This window comes from Brachyistius frenatus, unplaced genomic scaffold (assembly GCF_029030835.1).
Source record: "Brachyistius frenatus isolate BFR_SWC_R1_liver_20210118 unplaced genomic scaffold, ASM2903083v1 Contig_11, whole genome shotgun sequence".
NCBI classification, from domain to species: Eukaryota; Metazoa; Chordata; class Actinopteri; family Embiotocidae; genus Brachyistius; species Brachyistius frenatus.
In genome coordinates, this window is record NW_027210610.1 from 5,622,535 (window position 1) to 5,637,036 (window position 14,502).

The window sequence follows — 14,502 nt, forward strand, 5'->3', positions numbered from 1 at the left end:
TTTCTTTTATTGTTTGTTTAATTCGTCAGCTGTCTGTATATTTTAGAGAAGTCCACTTCAGATGAACATAAGCTTTTTATGAAGCAGAAGGAACAACCTGTAATGAATCCTATCAGGCGGGTTTCTTAATTATGAAAAGAAGGGAGGCATATTATCTATTCTAAGTTAAATTTGGTAAATCTTGTTAGTGATTTTTTTTTTCACGCTCCAGAGATATCTTCTGTTTCTCATTTTGTCTGCTCTTGTAAAACTCATTATTGAACATCCACTGGTGTATTTTCAGACATGTCTTTGCTTAGTCAAGCTCAGAGCTGTAAAGTGACTGATAAAAGACAATCAGACTTGCCGTATCTGTCAGTATTCATAACGCTGCGTGATTCAGAAGAAATACAAACACACCTTGAGATGTTTGCACAGAAAATCATTATTAATCCTCTCTTGTGGCGCTTTTGTCTGCCAACTTCCACCACGGCACAATAATGTTCATTAATATTAAAACCCCGTTTGTCCTAGTCATGCCCTTCCGGAGAAATACTGACGTTTTGGGTTTTCATCCAACTTCCTGAAATACGTCCAGAGGGAAAACAGATGTAAGATGAAATTCTATTGATTAATACATTTTTCTTCCACCACCTGAACATATGAAAAAATGTCACCCACGGAGATTAAGCATTACTGCTAAACTCGCGCTGTGTGAAAGGTGCCGACAATATGGAGTCAGTCTGTACGTTCAGATGGTATGAGACAGTAATATGTGTGGCTAATCACTCAGCGCACATTGATAAACACTTTGGGACACCCTGCAGAGCAGACAGTGTGCTATTCTGTCTCTGTTTTGTAGGAAACTGCAGCCAAATAAATAAATAAATAAAACAAGTCATCTATTGAGCCACAAGGAATGAATTTCTTACTTTTAATTTTATGATTTAACCCTTCCTCTACACAATGGGACCGTTAGCCTATTTGATAGGTAAGGATATTCTCAATATTTCACCTTCGTAATGAACAAAACCAAAACTAGTTGTGTGATGTCATCAAAGTTATCTCGGGGTGGACTTGGGGACCACAAAGTCAGTACAGATTTAGTACTAGCCTGCACTACAATTAGCCAAATGAAGTCAGACAATTGAACCTCTACCAGTTGCCAAGTAGGAAAAATAGGATCCATCATTGTGTCAAGACCTAACCAACACATCCTCATACCAAAAAAGACACGGTATGCAAACTACCACTGGCGCCCTCTATAGGACCAACACGTCCTCGCACCTGAACAACAGAATAGGTCATTTGACCATTGGACAATACCAGCGACATGCATACTGGAACTTCATTAAATTGGTAACAGTAATAAACACATGGTTAATGTTGGGAAACCTTTGCAGTTTGGTTAGGTTTACGCACCAAAACTATTTGGTTAAATTCAGGTAAAGATAAAAAAAAAAAATTGCTAAAATAACTGGTTTTTTTTTTACATAAGTTGCTTTATGTAGGCTTACGTATTTCTGCTGCCTTAAAATGGAACTCGTGAGCTTGTGGTTACAACATGGGAAGCTGTGCGTGCGGTTTGTTTGGCATCCAGGTGTTTAAGTCGCGAGAACGCTGCTAGTAGGCAATGACAATATGACGGGGTCGAGAAGCACCAGAGGCTAACAATTGAGCAAGCTAGCAGTAGGGTAACGTCCTCACACTTTATATTGCATCACCTATTTACATCCATTGTTCTGCTAGAGGTCAAAATAAATGTAAATACAGGTTGTTTTAACCCACAATTGACCAATGTGGTGGTTGTTTCCGTGCTGGACAAATAGTCTAAAATATCGGAGTCTCTTCTGCTTTGATCTTGACCGTTTTTATCCAACTTTATAGAAACGCAATACTAGACCTCTGAAATATCCCTTTAATTGCTCAAATTACATATTAGTAAAGCATTTAGCCACTTTTGATCATTTTGAAGCATAAAAATTAACTGAGGAAAAAAAAAACCCCTCAACTCAAGGTCCACTTATTAACAGTTTGTCAGTAGGTTTTCATGTTTGCTCGGTTGTTGTCATGAAGTGTCATTTAATGATCTTTCGAAGGAACTTTGGTCATGCAAGAACAGGTGGACGTACGAGTGGCGGGGATGATGGCAACCGAGCCATCTCCATGACAACTGTACTAACTCCTTCCACTGATGGTTGTTTTTAAAGATGAATGTTGTGTTTTCAAGACAGTATGATGTTACAAAAGATTTATACTGTAATCTTATTGGTTAATATAACCTTAACCTCTTAATATGGTGCATTTTAAAGAACTATCAGGTTTATTCTGTTTTATTATGACAGGACAAATATGATGATGCTCTTTTTACAATGTGATCATGAAAAGTGATGCATGACTGATTTAACTCAAACTAAAATGAATGGTGAAATTAAACCACGTAAACTGTCCATCGTCGAGAATAATCCGTACATAAATCAGGAATTCATATAGCTGGAGCACATTGTGCTTGTCATGCATACGTCTCTGCTTGAATGGCCTGAAAAGCAGCATGGAGGACTGAGGGATGCTGTGACAACAATGTGACAGCACATTTTGAGTTTCCATACCACACACATGCTGCAGTATTTGATGCGTAGACTATTTCAATGAAGCCCGTGTCCTTTGATGAAGTCAGTCTTTATTGGGAATCTTCAGGTTGTGCGCCATCAAACTAAAGTTTACGCTGTCTCAATTTAAACAGGCCACTCAACTTAAGTTTTTCATTTAGAGTAGCAGGTACAGCCGGACTGGATGTCACTGAAAATTGTGCTATATTTTCAACTCACAGAGGGAGAGCGCTGCCAGTGAGTGTAGTTTTGCCTGAAAACAGCAGTAATCCAGTAGGAGTCCTTAAAATGATTGATAGAGGGAACAGACTAGCATCTGGGCATCTCCCCTTCACAATAAACCTCCCGCCCCCTGTTGCCATCTTCAGCACAGCTTTATGTTTCTCTGTGCAGGCCCCATTCTGCATCAGTCCTTACTAAAAATTAAACTGAGATAACATTTTGTTCTTGCAAGATGTTACAAATATTTGATCGGACGTTAAAGCTCAACTGGCAGAAAATTAACAGGCAACTATTTTTGTAGTTAATTGTTTAAGTCATGAATTAATTAGACTTGAGTTTAAGTTTCTCAAATGTGAAAATGTGCTACTTTTCCTTGTTGTAGCTTTATACAAAAAAAAATATTTGGTGTAATATGGACCATGATCACTACTTTAATTGTGATAGTATCAATCTGTGTATAATTAACACTTTTAATTTTGAAAATCGCTGGAAATGAGCAGATTTTGGACTTGAATGGTGGGATTGTTTGATGGGCTTGTGGAGGTACTTCAGACATCTCAGAACCACTATACTGTATTACATAACACCATTTCAACTGTGTTTTATATCGGATTAATTTACAATTTATTCAGATTTTCTGTTCAGTGTTTCCAGCATCTGATCCAGTGTTATGAACCATTTTCAGTCCGGTCCTTAATAGCACTAAAATCTAGAGACAAAATGTGGAGACACTACTGCTTGTACAGTAATTACAGTATTATCTCACAGTGCTCCGCCATCCACCACCTCCAGAGTAATGCCTGAGGTGTTGGGGGTTGAACTGAGTGTTCATAGCTTCATCTTGCATTATAGATAAGGGACAGAGAGGGTCTGATGCATGGACCGCTTGAATGGCCTCTGTGTGTGTTTGAGTGTTTGAACAAAGTGAACAAACTCAAATTACTTTTTTCAGTCATATAATGGAACAACTTTGTTTTGTCTGTCTTTTGTCATGAGCTTCCTCCTTTTAATTGTCAGGACAGGATTTTTCGGAGGCTGCCACGCACACTTAACCTGTTTCTAAGTTTAGATCTGTCTTTACAGTATACATATTTGGATTAACCTAATGTTGACATACTTTTCTTTTGCATCTTTCCAAATTTGTACAGCTACATTAAAAGGGCCTGTTTTAGTGAAACAAAGTATTTGTTTGCAACATATCAGCTAAAAGCTAGATGTTAGGTACACTTAGACAAAGCCAACACAACTAATGCATTTTACTGAGAAGTGTTTCTCTGAAACAGTCCACACCACTTATATGAATGAGGAAAAGTTAACACCTCTTTGTATACTGCAGTGCAGCTCAGCAGCACAACACACTACAGCCTCCAAAATGATGATACACTTGAATTGTGAACCAAAAATAACTAGAAGAGTTACCGCTTGAAAATGTAAAACCAAAAGCAAACACTGCATCTCTAATCTAAAATAATACATAATAAATTTGAGAATATTATTAAAATGGAAAATACAGAAAAAAAAAACTTTACATGACTGGCTCAACAAGTAAAACAATTCTACTGAACATTTGCAGTAAAACACATAGAATGTATTCTACATGTCGGTCGCCACATGTGTGTCAGTATAAATAGTGCATGAGGAATGTCACACTATTTCTGTACATTGTGTTTTGTGGTGAATGTCATGTTGCCAATTCTGCAAAAAACTGAAAACCACAAGTTAAAAAAAAGAAGCTAAACTGCTGAATGATGGGAAGTTTGCGTGCAGCATGTTTTTTGTTGATGAGAAAGTCGTATGGAAAAGTCAGCGCTGCTGTCTGCCTGTTCATTCAGACTTAGTGTCTCTCTCTTAGACTGCTCAGTTACACATGCACCAGTGGCTTGAGAGACAGACCCGCTGTCCCCTAGGAACGGGAGTGGAAACGCATCTAGGCCATTGATTTTCAATGTAGCCTTGGTCTTCTAATGGCCTGCATGAGCAGGAGAGAATCGGACGGGGTTAGCTGGAGCTGCAGGCTGGCACCATGAAAACCTTCTGACAATCATTTAGTCCTCTGTCAGCATACTTTCTCCCATACATGACTCTGAGCACTTTAACCTGAGCACTCCACTCTGACTCCCCCCATCTCTTCACTGCCTCTATTTATATGTTTTGCCATTAGTGTAATCTCTTAGAGCACTTACTCATACTCTTACCCACACACAAACATACACACCCCTTCACATGTTTGGCAGAAAGAAAAAAAAAACAGCAGCACTTGGGACTAAAAACCCAGTTCCCCGCTATCTTCACTTCTTTCCAAAAAGCCTCTGAAACACTTCAACACACCACGCTATTTTCTCCGCTCCTTTCCTGACATTGAGCCAGTGCCACTCACGCACACAGATGCTTGCTCAGAGAGCACATCTGGGTAGAGCTTTCAAGGAGCCAACATGTAATTGGGGTCAGAAAAGCTGCTCATGAATGAATGATGGATTGTTAAGGCAATCTCTGCCTCCCACTTGGCTGACCTGGGATGGAAGGATTCAACAAGGTCTGGAAAGGGCACAGCATGTGTATTGCAAGTGTTTGTGAGCAAACATCTGTGTGTTTTAACATGTTGGGACATGTACTTATTGGCACTAAAGAAAGCATGGCAGTTCCTCTGAACTGGAAGCTGCCTGGACGACAGAGTTCAAGGCAGCAAACATCAACGCATTCCTTCGCTCGCTCAGTGTTTCGAGGTGTGACACTGCAGGTCGAGCCTGTTGTTTTATTGATGCATTCTTCACACTTTCACATGCTCACCTGTAAAACCTGCATGTACGGAGGCTTGTGTTTTTGTGGCTGGAGCACCCTGCAGGTGTGAATCTGCTTTTTGTCTTCAGTTTGCCACAAGGAGAAATAACCTCAGAGCTCAGCGATGTGTAATTTCTCTGCAGCAACAGTAAAATATGCAAGCAACAAAAAAAGTTTTCAAAACACTCTAAATTATCATTATATGACGACAATTAAAGTGTGAATTATGTTGCTTAAAGCAGCCAAATCGAGAATACTTCTTTGCAATTACAGTTTTTTTTTTTTTTGCTGTACTTGGAGGCAGCAAAAACAAGCTTAAATGGCAAACAGCTGCTTATTTACACTTCAGGCCAACATTAGAGTAACACTATCATTTATTTGGAGCCCCACTTCCAATATCCACTTTTCTTTTGGCTGTGTTTTGCTCTCTATCATTTTCTGAAGAAAACATCTGGCTCTTTAGCTGTTTAGTGCTCCACTATGTTCACCATCCAGTCGCAAACTGTTTCTGTTTGTCATTTGGTGCTGAGAAAGTTGTGTGCTGTGGGTTTTAGACTTCTTTTTTTTTGCTGAAAACAGCAACCTGTTGCGACTTAAATGATGCTGACGAGACCAAAACAGTGAAGTTGTGCTTGAGAAAACCAAAACAATGAGCTTAAAGGCACTATAAAGCTCCATAAAGCCAAGAGGAACAGCAGAGTGTGGCTTTGTCCCTATATGAGCAACCCCTTTCACATATGAGCAGTCATGTGAGCTACTGCTAATACAAAAATATTGATTATAGCTGCTTTTAAATCCAAAGGTTCTCATATCTTGACACCTTACCTCACACGTCTTCTCTATCTCACATTGTAAATGTGCTTCTCCTTTGTTTTGTGTACTTTGCACAAAAAACATGCTACACCACTTCTACACTTTCATGCTTAACCCTCGTGTTGTCCTCGGGTCAAAATGACCCGCAGCTGTGTTCAACCAAGTTCTATTTTATTTCTATATTTTTTTATATTTTTTGGGATCATTGGTCATCATTCTTTAAAGAAACCCTCACAGCCTCCTTGTCACCAATAATCCCAAAAAATATGAAAATAAAATAGAACTTGGTTGAACACAGCTGCGGGTCATTTTGACCCGAGGACAACACAAGGGTTAACATATGCACTATGAAGTTAGAACGGGAACAGGGACAAAGTCTGAATTAATACCAAGTTATAATCATATGACGTTATGATTTTGTCATTGGTAAAAAGTGATTTTCGGGCATGTTCATAATTAGGACAAGACGATTAACTGAGAATGTAAAGGTCACCCGTGGAGTCAATGCATTATTATAATTTATGATATTTTTAAGCCTTATGTTGGAAAATTGGTTGGTAATTAACCAGCACAGATGCTTGTGAACATTGAATTCCTGTGGGCAGAAGTCAGAACAGATTTGACTCCAACACACAACCTCGCAGGGCAATTAATGCAAGAAAAGGGCTGCTGGTAAAAACGAAACAAAAAAACAATAGGGGACCTCGCAGAACCAGAGGCATATGGTCAATTATTTCATACATACTGGATAAAGATCATTTGTTGCTGTGTTGCAGGATGGTCAATTAGACAAAGATCAATCAACGGTGCAGTCATACTGAGTCCTTTCTTTTTGTCGCAGCACATACAGACAGATTGCAGCGGGCCATATGTGCTATCTGGACTGCCAGGATGTAGTGACGACAGGACTGTGGGATTTTCAGAGGAAATGAGAAAAAGATTGAGTGAGAAGTGAAGCCGAGACATTAAGACGGATAGAGAGAGACACAAAGAAAACGCAAGGTAAGCTAATCAAGTGCAAGAGTGCTGAGAGGGTGCTGCCCCAATATAGTGGGACTCCTGACCTTGACTTGTCTGAAGCAGAGGAAGAGAGAGAGAGAGACTGGTGAGAGGCTGGCAGCCAGGGGGCATACTAAAAAGAATGGAGGAAATTAAAGAGAGGAAGAGAAAACTGCAGAGAAGGGTGAATTGAGACGTATAAACTGTGTTATGGCAAATGAGGTCAGCTCGGATCAGATTTTAAGGTCTTGTATTTTTTTTAATTTTTTTTTATTTAAGGAGTAACAACTTCTAAACAGTGGGTATAGATGATGGATGGATGGAGTAACAACTTCTTACTGCACTACTGCTGTGTCATCCTAATCAGCATTGCTTGAAATTCTATACTAGTTTTTAAGTTTTTTGTTTTAGAGTGATCTGATATAACAATTGCCTTTTAATGACACAAGGTCCTTCGTCCATTAAAACGCTGCAGAAGCTTCTTATAAAGGAGAATTTAACTAAACTTACACGTGATAAATAAACTAAAGAGGGTGATAAATTTGGGGACGGTCTCAGTATTAAAGCCTGCATCTTTTATGTTTTTCTGTGATTCAGAAACCACCAAGCCAGTCAGAGCAAGGACATTGCCTTCTTGTGTCAGATCCAATAATACTATTCTATAACGGCTGTGAAATGATCCTAAAAGTCTCTAAATAGACTTTGCGGTGAGGCAAGAATGAGCTTGACCAACATTTTGATCTCAATCTCGATTCCATGTCACCTACAGCGACACGTGATTAAATACAGAGCGGGAGAGACGGTACGGTGGCAGAAATATTGAGGGGAGAATGAAGGCTGGCAGAGGATAGACTGACGGAGGAGCTAAGTTTGGCAAGAAGAAAGAAAAACCTATGAGGAAGGAGCATGTTTAGGTGGAGCGGGTGGAGGCAGGGGGCTGAAGAGGCCACGTGTGATGGTGTATAGCAGGATGAAGAATGAAGGAGACAGGGGGTAAGTGTTTGGTCACACAGCAAGTGCCTGATTAATTAAACCTACTGTTTGTTTCTGCACATCGAGCAGGCAGCTCGGAGGCTCGTTCTGGCACCTTGAATAACACTCTTTCCTCTCTGTGTGAGGTGCTGCAACAACTCAGCCTGGCTGCTCCTTATTCGAACCTTATCTTATCCACTGTGATCCACGCAGGAGCTCCGTCCACACAGCTTCAAATCTTTGATCAGTTTGTCCTCTTTTATCGTCTGCATTTGGGAAATTTGGTACTCTGAAGCAATTTTCAACACAGTTGTTTTTTTATTTGAATTATAAATCCAAAACTCTCCATTAAAATGATCATTTGATTATGTATTCCTCACACACACACACACACACACACACACACACACACACACACACACACACACACACACACACACACACACACACACACACACACACACACACACACACACACACACACACACACACACAGACAAACTAAACACTTACAAACATGCCCGTACATGCCCATCAACAAACACTCAAAAGTGCAGTCGAACGTGACCGTGATTGTATAAGAAATGTGACGAAGAGCAGAGGTTAAACACACAGGTATTACAGGTAGTGTTACAGCAGCGCACACACAAAAGCTTCCTTGTAAGCACACCAAGTCACTGTAATCCCCCCCCCCCCGATTGAGTCATTTGTAAGGAGAGGCAGGTACCGGGAGGGGAATTGTGGTGATACTGATGTAGGTGCCAATGCACTTGTCTCCTGAGACAAACCGGGAATAGCTAGCGGGGATGCTGCGAGGCAGCGCACACGACTCTTCTATTACTTAGGCAGAGCTGGGGGGGGGGGGGGCCGGGTCAGGTCAGACATTAATCAACAACCGTAAAACTACATCCTTCAACAGCTGGAATTTTTTTTAACAGGAATGCAAAAATAAGGGTGATACCACTCACATTTCCGTACAGTAAATATGAAGCTGAAGCCAACAGCGAGTTAGTTTAGCATAAAGCCTGGAAACAGAGGGAAACGTGTAGCCTGCATATGTCCAAAGGTGAAACAGCAACAATCACCAATATGGGGGCGAAAAAAGCTAAAAGATTTGATCAGTGAGAGCAGAGTCAATATTTTCATTTCCTTCTTGGCAAGTCATTGAATAAGCATATTTCCCAAAAATGATTAACTATTCCTTTAATCCCTGGTGCCACAAAGTTCCTTTCTTTACTTTCCTTTTCAACAACTTTCAGTACATTTTAGCATACTTTCTAGGTTATTGTGGAGGCTTATATAAACACCAATAAATCAGTTATTATTGCTTTATAAATCAATAAAACACCATTAATAAATTCAGCATTTGGGTTGCCAAGTTGTGAAGAAAAAAAAAAAGCCTTTGGCTCGTGTATATCCTTGCATAAACTCTCACAACATATTCCGTATTAAAAAAAAAAGTAATACAGCTTCTTCCTTCACAGTAGCAGAAACGCTCGGATAGAAATAGATTTTTCTTAAATTTATTTATGGGACATTTTTTAGAAAAATTTTGCTGAACACGCAGGCTCTTTCTCGCCCCACACCTCGTTGCCCATTCACCCCCGGAAGCGTTTTGTTCACCATGTGCCACTGAGAGTCCAAATAATATGACACAATAAAATCCTGAATGGCACATGCTTCACACAAAAAATAAATAATTCTTTTTTTTTTTTATTGAGGTGGAGTAAATTACGGTTGTCCCACTGGTGTAATTATTATCCACCTCGCAGCTCAATGAGAGCAAGGTGTGTGTGTGTGTGTGTGTGTGTGTGTGTGTGTGTGTGTGTGTGTGTGTGTGTGTGTGTGTGTGTGTGTGTGTGTGTGTGTGTGTGTGTGTGTGTGTGTGTGTGTGTGTGTGTGTGTGTGTGTGTGTGTGTGTGAACTAGCCAGCAATTTTCAGAGAGGGTTGTTTAAACACGGCGGAGTGGCCTCACCCACTGTTGCACACTGTCAGGCAGCACCAGCTTTAGCGGCTGCAGCTCTTAATCTCCTGCTTGTTGAGCTGGTCTGTCTGTGTGCATGGGTGGAGGTTAATGGAACGCCGTGCATTAAAGTTGCTCTCTGCTTGTGTGAGAACAAGTTTTTGGGTGTTGTTATGTAAGTGGAAATGAGATGTGAAGGGGCCTGAAGGCTGACAAAGGGAGAAAGTTAGCTCACATTCGGAGACTGAATGAGTCTGACTGCTTGAGTGCTCTCGTCTCTCCCGACTCAAATCTCGAAAATATGAAATGACTTTGATCTGCAAAATGCTATGAGTCTAAAAATCTACGTTACGGCACACATATCAGTTTTGAACCGCTTCCCTCGAGCTATCAGCGCTACGAGTGGACCATCAACATTTGTTAAGTTAAATGAACAAACTGATATTCCTGCCAAGCCGCATGTGTTCCCCCAAGATGCCAAATCCTGATCATAAATCATGCACATGGACTTTTATTTCAGCATTTATGTGTGCTGATCATGTTGTGGCAGTTACTCAGAGCAGGCCAAATGTTGAATGACAAGATGTTTATGCTCTCAGGGATGATACAACTCCTGAGCCTGTGTTGAAAACCAACGACAAGTGTCAGATTAACTCTAAAGGTGATGACGGGACTGAATTTACATAAACACTGTATGAACACTCAAATTATGTGTCTGCCAGAGCCGTGTGTACATCTAAAACTGATATAAATTAGTTTGAAACAATATCTATCAGTACTCCCAGCAGATTATCCTGACAAACTCTGGTTGCTCATGTTTTTGGCCCTCAGCCTGCTTGTTGTTGAACACTCCACGGAGTCAGCTGTTTGCCAATCTGGAGCGCCTGTTACAGTAACTTCTTTGATGAGGCGGCACACCTTTGATCTCCTCGTGTGATAGCTTTGCATCAGAAGGGATGAAAGTGCATCTTTTTTTTTTTACCTGAAGTGTCCCACATGTTGAGCTCGATCCTCTGTTTCTCGATCTCGAAGCTGGCCGTGTAATTCTCAAACACCGTGGGAACATAATTCTGAAACGAGACATGTGTGGCTGAAATTAGATCAAAGCTCTCAGGGCTGTTATGCACATTGTAAAAAAAAATTTTGTGGTTTTCATAACACGAAACAGTCAGACTTCTAATTAATCCAAATGGCTTGTGGTGTGAAGGATAGTGTAGTGATGAATGTCAACAGGCAGGACATTGTGTGTGTGTGTGTGTGTGTGTGTGTGTGTGTGTGTGTGTGTGTGTGTGTGTGTGTGTGTGTGTGTGTGTGTGTGTGTGTGTGTGTGTGTGTGTGTGTGTGTGTGTGTGTGTGTGTGTGTGTGAAAGTAGACGAAGCCAGTTCTTAGCTGTGACCTATTTCCAAATTCAGAAATTTGGGTCAACAAGATTTGAGTTCATTATCCCAAATAGTTCAAAAGTTCCAAGGAAAAAAAAAAAAACTCTTTATATCAAGAGAACATTTTAACCCGTCACATGTGTTTTCTCTTAAATATTATTATTTTCAAGACAATATGAGCCAGTTAATTACATTTCCTGTTGTTACTAATGTGTTAAAAAAAGTACTGCCATCATCACATTTGGAAAACCGCATCACAGATATAATAAAAAATAAGATGTACCTACAATTATCTCAAAACCTGCAATTAAAATCTCAATTGTTATTGTGCAAAATGTTCACTGCTCACTGGATTTTACATGTTTGAACGTCTTGGTACCTTATTTTTCCCTTATTTTTCCTGATGATTTCAGTTATTTCTTATGACTAAAATCAAGAAGAGTAACAAGAGATGATATTTTCAAGAGATAAGCTCTTTCTTGTGTGAACTGTTTTATGTCCATTGTTTTCTTTCAATATAACTGCGCATTTCATTTTTTTTCCTCACAGTGGAAACACAGTTGAGACAGGCAAGCGGTGATTCACTGTGTTGCTCATCGGCCGTTCTTCTGGTCAGACCGCTGAGGTCCCAGTTTGAACAGACCGGAGAGCTCCAGCACAGCGACAGACGCGCGCGATGCGCAAAAGCGCACCGAGGTGGGATTTGTTTTGGCAACTACTGAATGCTAATCTTAGTAATTTTTTTTTCATGATACTGATTTAATCCCTTTTACATTATCGGCGAACAAAGATTTAGTTAAATTAAATGACACTAAAGGATCCCATAACATTTTGGATGAAATCACCACTGCAGCATTTTAGTCAACAGTCATTTTACAGTCCACGATAAGAAAAGAGCAAAAACACGTTAAAAAAAAAAAAAAAAACCACAAATAAACATAAATAATTAAAGATCAATCAGTTGTATTGATACAAGCGTATTTACAAGTTTTGGTTTAGCCTTTACATGTCAGACCAGATGGAGACTTTCCCGCGTACTTTAATTGATTTTACGCACCTGTGCAGCAGCAGGTTTATCTTTATTAAATGCTGTCTTACCTCTGGGTACGAGTCTTTGGCGAAAACGTGAAGTAGAGCAGTCTTGCCACACTGCGTATCACCGACAACCACAATCTTACAGCGAAGTAATCCTTTGCTCTCCATTGTGCCCCGGGTGTATCACTGAATGGCTCTGTCCCGCTGCCAACTTGTCATTTAGCTCCCAGCGAGTAAAGTGTCGAAGAGCTGCTCTGAATATGTTTAAATGTTTCTCATTAATCGCTAATAAATCACCGCGGATAAAAAAAAAACTTCTGTTCCACAGTCTGATCTAGTTTCGGCTACATGCTCTGCGTAACGCTGCGCTCCTCTGTTCCTTCAGCCAAGTGAGGCAAGCTGATGATACCTGGCAAATTCACGTCATTTAAAAGTAGTTTCCTGCTTGAGTTTTTCAAAATAAAAGCACACAAAGCGTCTAACTAACTACAATGTATCGGAAGTCAGCCCAATGATGCATAAAATGTGTAATATGTACAGCCACTTTCTAATGCCTGAATAACAAATGTTTGTCCAGGATTATTAGTTGGTAGCCTGACTTGTGTTCCTCCTTGTGATGCAATTAGAACCACAAACAGTCAGCTGATAGCTTGGCATATGTTGATATTGGCTACTTAAGTACCTTTGAACAAAAAACGAATATACCTCCAAGCTTCTGTGACAATAGGAGGCCCTACTCGGCCAAAGTAGAGGGCAGTTTATTAGCTGTAGCAGTAGACGTTGATGTTTCACCAGTACAACATCCTATTATTTTGAAAGCAAAGCCACCATACTTCCTGTCTTTCTCTGGCTGACTCTGGCCGGCTTTGCACAGCTACCTTGTGCTTCCACCGAGTTTATCTGAGCAGTTTTGTTTATATGTCAGTACAGTTCATGTCAACAGAATATCTGCGAATTAAGGCAGAGGTGAAGTCTCAGATTATTCACTTGAGCTCTGTGTGGATCTGTTTACCAGCATGTTGTAGACTATGTCTGTGTGAGTTAATGACACAATGTCACAAAAGCATAGGATGACAAGACAAAATGCATTTGAAATACTTTTACAAGGTCTCATGGTCACCATATAACCCAGAATGATTCATGATTAATTGAAAATTATCACCTTGAATACTGTTAGAATGAGCATCTTTGTGAGACACTGTTTCCAAGCTCGAATAGTTGAAATACAATAGTAGCCTAATGAACTGGCTTTAAAACCTTTGTCAATTAGGAAACGTATATTCTGGCCGTTTTAATGTAAATACAGGATGCAAGTTCGTTACATTATGAACTTTGTTGTATTTGTCAGGTACTCTGTGATCCGTCTTAGCACATTAGAACACATTTTTAAGTGTTTTACCGCCATCTTCTGGTCAAAAAGAGCTAAGCAACCAGTTTTACATGGGCCAAATTAAACAGTTCACGTAAGCAAAGTCAGTCTTTTTAAATGAAGTTAACATTACAGTAATGCCATGTTTGCATTTTTACTAACTTGGTCATTGTTAATACTATTGTCTTCTCATCAGTTTTCTTATCTTCTGCGCTCTTTTGACAGTTTAGGAATCAACATTTGTCTTCTCTGTAGATTTATTGTTTGCTTTTAATGCATTATTTACAGAATGGGGCTCCTTATTTTGTTTAGTTTTTTCAATTGTTAATTAGTTAGCAATCATAATTGTAACTCCAGCGATAGTAAAAATGCACATAATGGG

At 39.8% G+C, this 14,502-nt stretch overlaps 1 protein-coding gene across 1 annotated transcript in view; it reads right to left on the minus strand.

Annotated features, from left to right (window-relative positions):
- The window catches only part of LOC138617070 (rho-related GTP-binding protein RhoN-like), a 29,886-nt gene extending 16,756 nt beyond the window's left edge, over window positions 1-13,130 (minus strand). Inside the window, exons 1-2 of the mRNA XM_069691735.1 lie at window positions 12,815-13,130; window positions 11,319-11,406 (exon numbers count right to left, since the gene is read on the minus strand). Of these exons, the coding sequence (XP_069547836.1) occupies window positions 11,319-11,406; window positions 12,815-12,919 (193 nt within the window). The 5' untranslated portion in view covers window positions 12,920-13,130. The remainder of the gene's footprint in view (window positions 1-11,318; window positions 11,407-12,814) is intronic.
- Between the last annotated feature and the right edge of the window lie 1,372 nt (window positions 13,131-14,502).